General features: G+C 48.9%; 1 protein-coding gene across 1 annotated transcript; it reads right to left on the bottom strand.

Annotated features, from left to right (window-relative positions):
* Positions 1-254: 254 nt before the first annotated feature.
* On the bottom strand, positions 255-1,199 carry LOC147753761 (uncharacterized). The gene has a single exon (XM_086967509.1). The coding sequence runs from the start codon at positions 1,148-1,150 to the stop codon at positions 563-565; it is 588 nt and encodes a 195-aa protein (XP_086823635.1). The 5' UTR covers positions 1,151-1,199; the 3' UTR covers positions 255-562.
* Positions 1,200-1,408: the final 209 nt, after the last annotated feature.

Here is a 1,408-nt window from a genome sequence, read left to right as displayed (position 1 = left end):
TTTTAAAAACCTCGTACATATGTTTACAAGGGACAAAATATGCATCTGCAAGACTCTCTCGCTTCATACAGGCTCTATGATAAATCCCCGTCATGTAGTGTTTTCGGCCGGTCTGGCTCATCTAGCTGCAAAAAAAACAGGGCAAAAGGAAGAGCCTTTGAGGCCTCCTGAGGCACAATCAACGCACTGTCCTGTTGGCTATGGTGATCATAAAGAATGGCTGAGTCTGTAATCAATAAAGGACTACCAGTGTGTTAAGTGCGGTCAACGTATATTGTTCTTTTTGTTGTTGCTTTTTTGGTAATGTCTTATATTAATATTATTCAATAATTATTGACACCATCATCAGCAGCATCGTTATATCAACTCATTTTTGCATTACTATGACGAAGGGAAAAGAGTATCTTTGTTTGTTGCTTGTAAACACACGAGTATGGAGTGATTCCTAGCATAGTGTGTACATAGATATATACATATGACATAATATAATACACATATACACAAACACTATATATAATAGATATATAATAGATACGTCTATATTTGTAGTACCCAAGCCCGCCTACCATCCGTGGCCGTGATGCTCCACCTTCTCCTTCTTAATATAAACAGGCACTCCAACCTCGACGGGCTTCTTGACGATGACCTCCTTGAAAACAGGCACCTTGACGGGCACAGCCACCGGCTGTGGGATCTTGATGATCTTGTGCACTGGTACGGGGACGAACTTCGGCACCTTCACTGGCACGGGAACGTGCTTCACGACAGGAACTGGCACGTGCTTGTAGACGGGCACCGGAACATGGTTTATAACAGGCACTGGCACAGGTACGGGCACAGAGTGTGGCACCGGCACGGGTTTAGGCACGGGCACGACCTTCGGCACGTGCACGATCTTAGGGATCTTCTTTACCACCGGCACTTTGACGGGTACCGGCAACGGCTTAGGTACGTGGACGACGTGTGGCACAGGAACAAGCTTGTGCACCGGATAAGGTTTGGCTACTGGTACAGGTTTAGGGATTGGCACGATTTTATGAACATACTTGACCACTTCGTGCACGTGGCCATGCGGCTCCCAGCCGTGCCCACCTGCGTTGACTGAAACGGTTGCCACACAGAGGGCAGCGAGCGCTACGAATACCTTCATGTCGACTTGAGTTTCTCGTCGGTAGACAATGTCGTTATTGGTTCGCGCCGGTTTTATTGGCAGTGCCGCCCCGGGTCCCGCTGACGTCAGAGCGGGCAGCGCTTTCTCGCTTGTCGTCGTGGCCGACCGTAGTAAAACCACGCCAACAAACGGTTGGTTGGCTGCTGCTGCTGCTGCTGCTATCAATGAAGCCAGTCACCCAGCCAGCCAAACAGACAGGCAGCCAGCCTTCTCTGATGCTGAAGCCAGCTGCAACAG

The sequence above is a fragment of the Varroa jacobsoni genome, unplaced genomic scaffold (assembly GCF_002532875.2).
Source record: "Varroa jacobsoni isolate VJ856 unplaced genomic scaffold, vjacob_1.0 scaffold_247, whole genome shotgun sequence".
Classification (NCBI taxonomy): domain Eukaryota; kingdom Metazoa; phylum Arthropoda; class Arachnida; order Mesostigmata; family Varroidae; genus Varroa; species Varroa jacobsoni.
This window is presented reverse-complemented; position numbering and strand designations above follow the sequence as displayed.

Bases quoted from the DNA above. Each gene is read 5' to 3' on its own strand.
- LOC147753761 (XM_086967509.1), bottom strand. From the start codon at position 1,150: ATGAAGGTATTCGTAGCGCTCGCTGCCCTCTGTGTGGCAACCGTTTCA.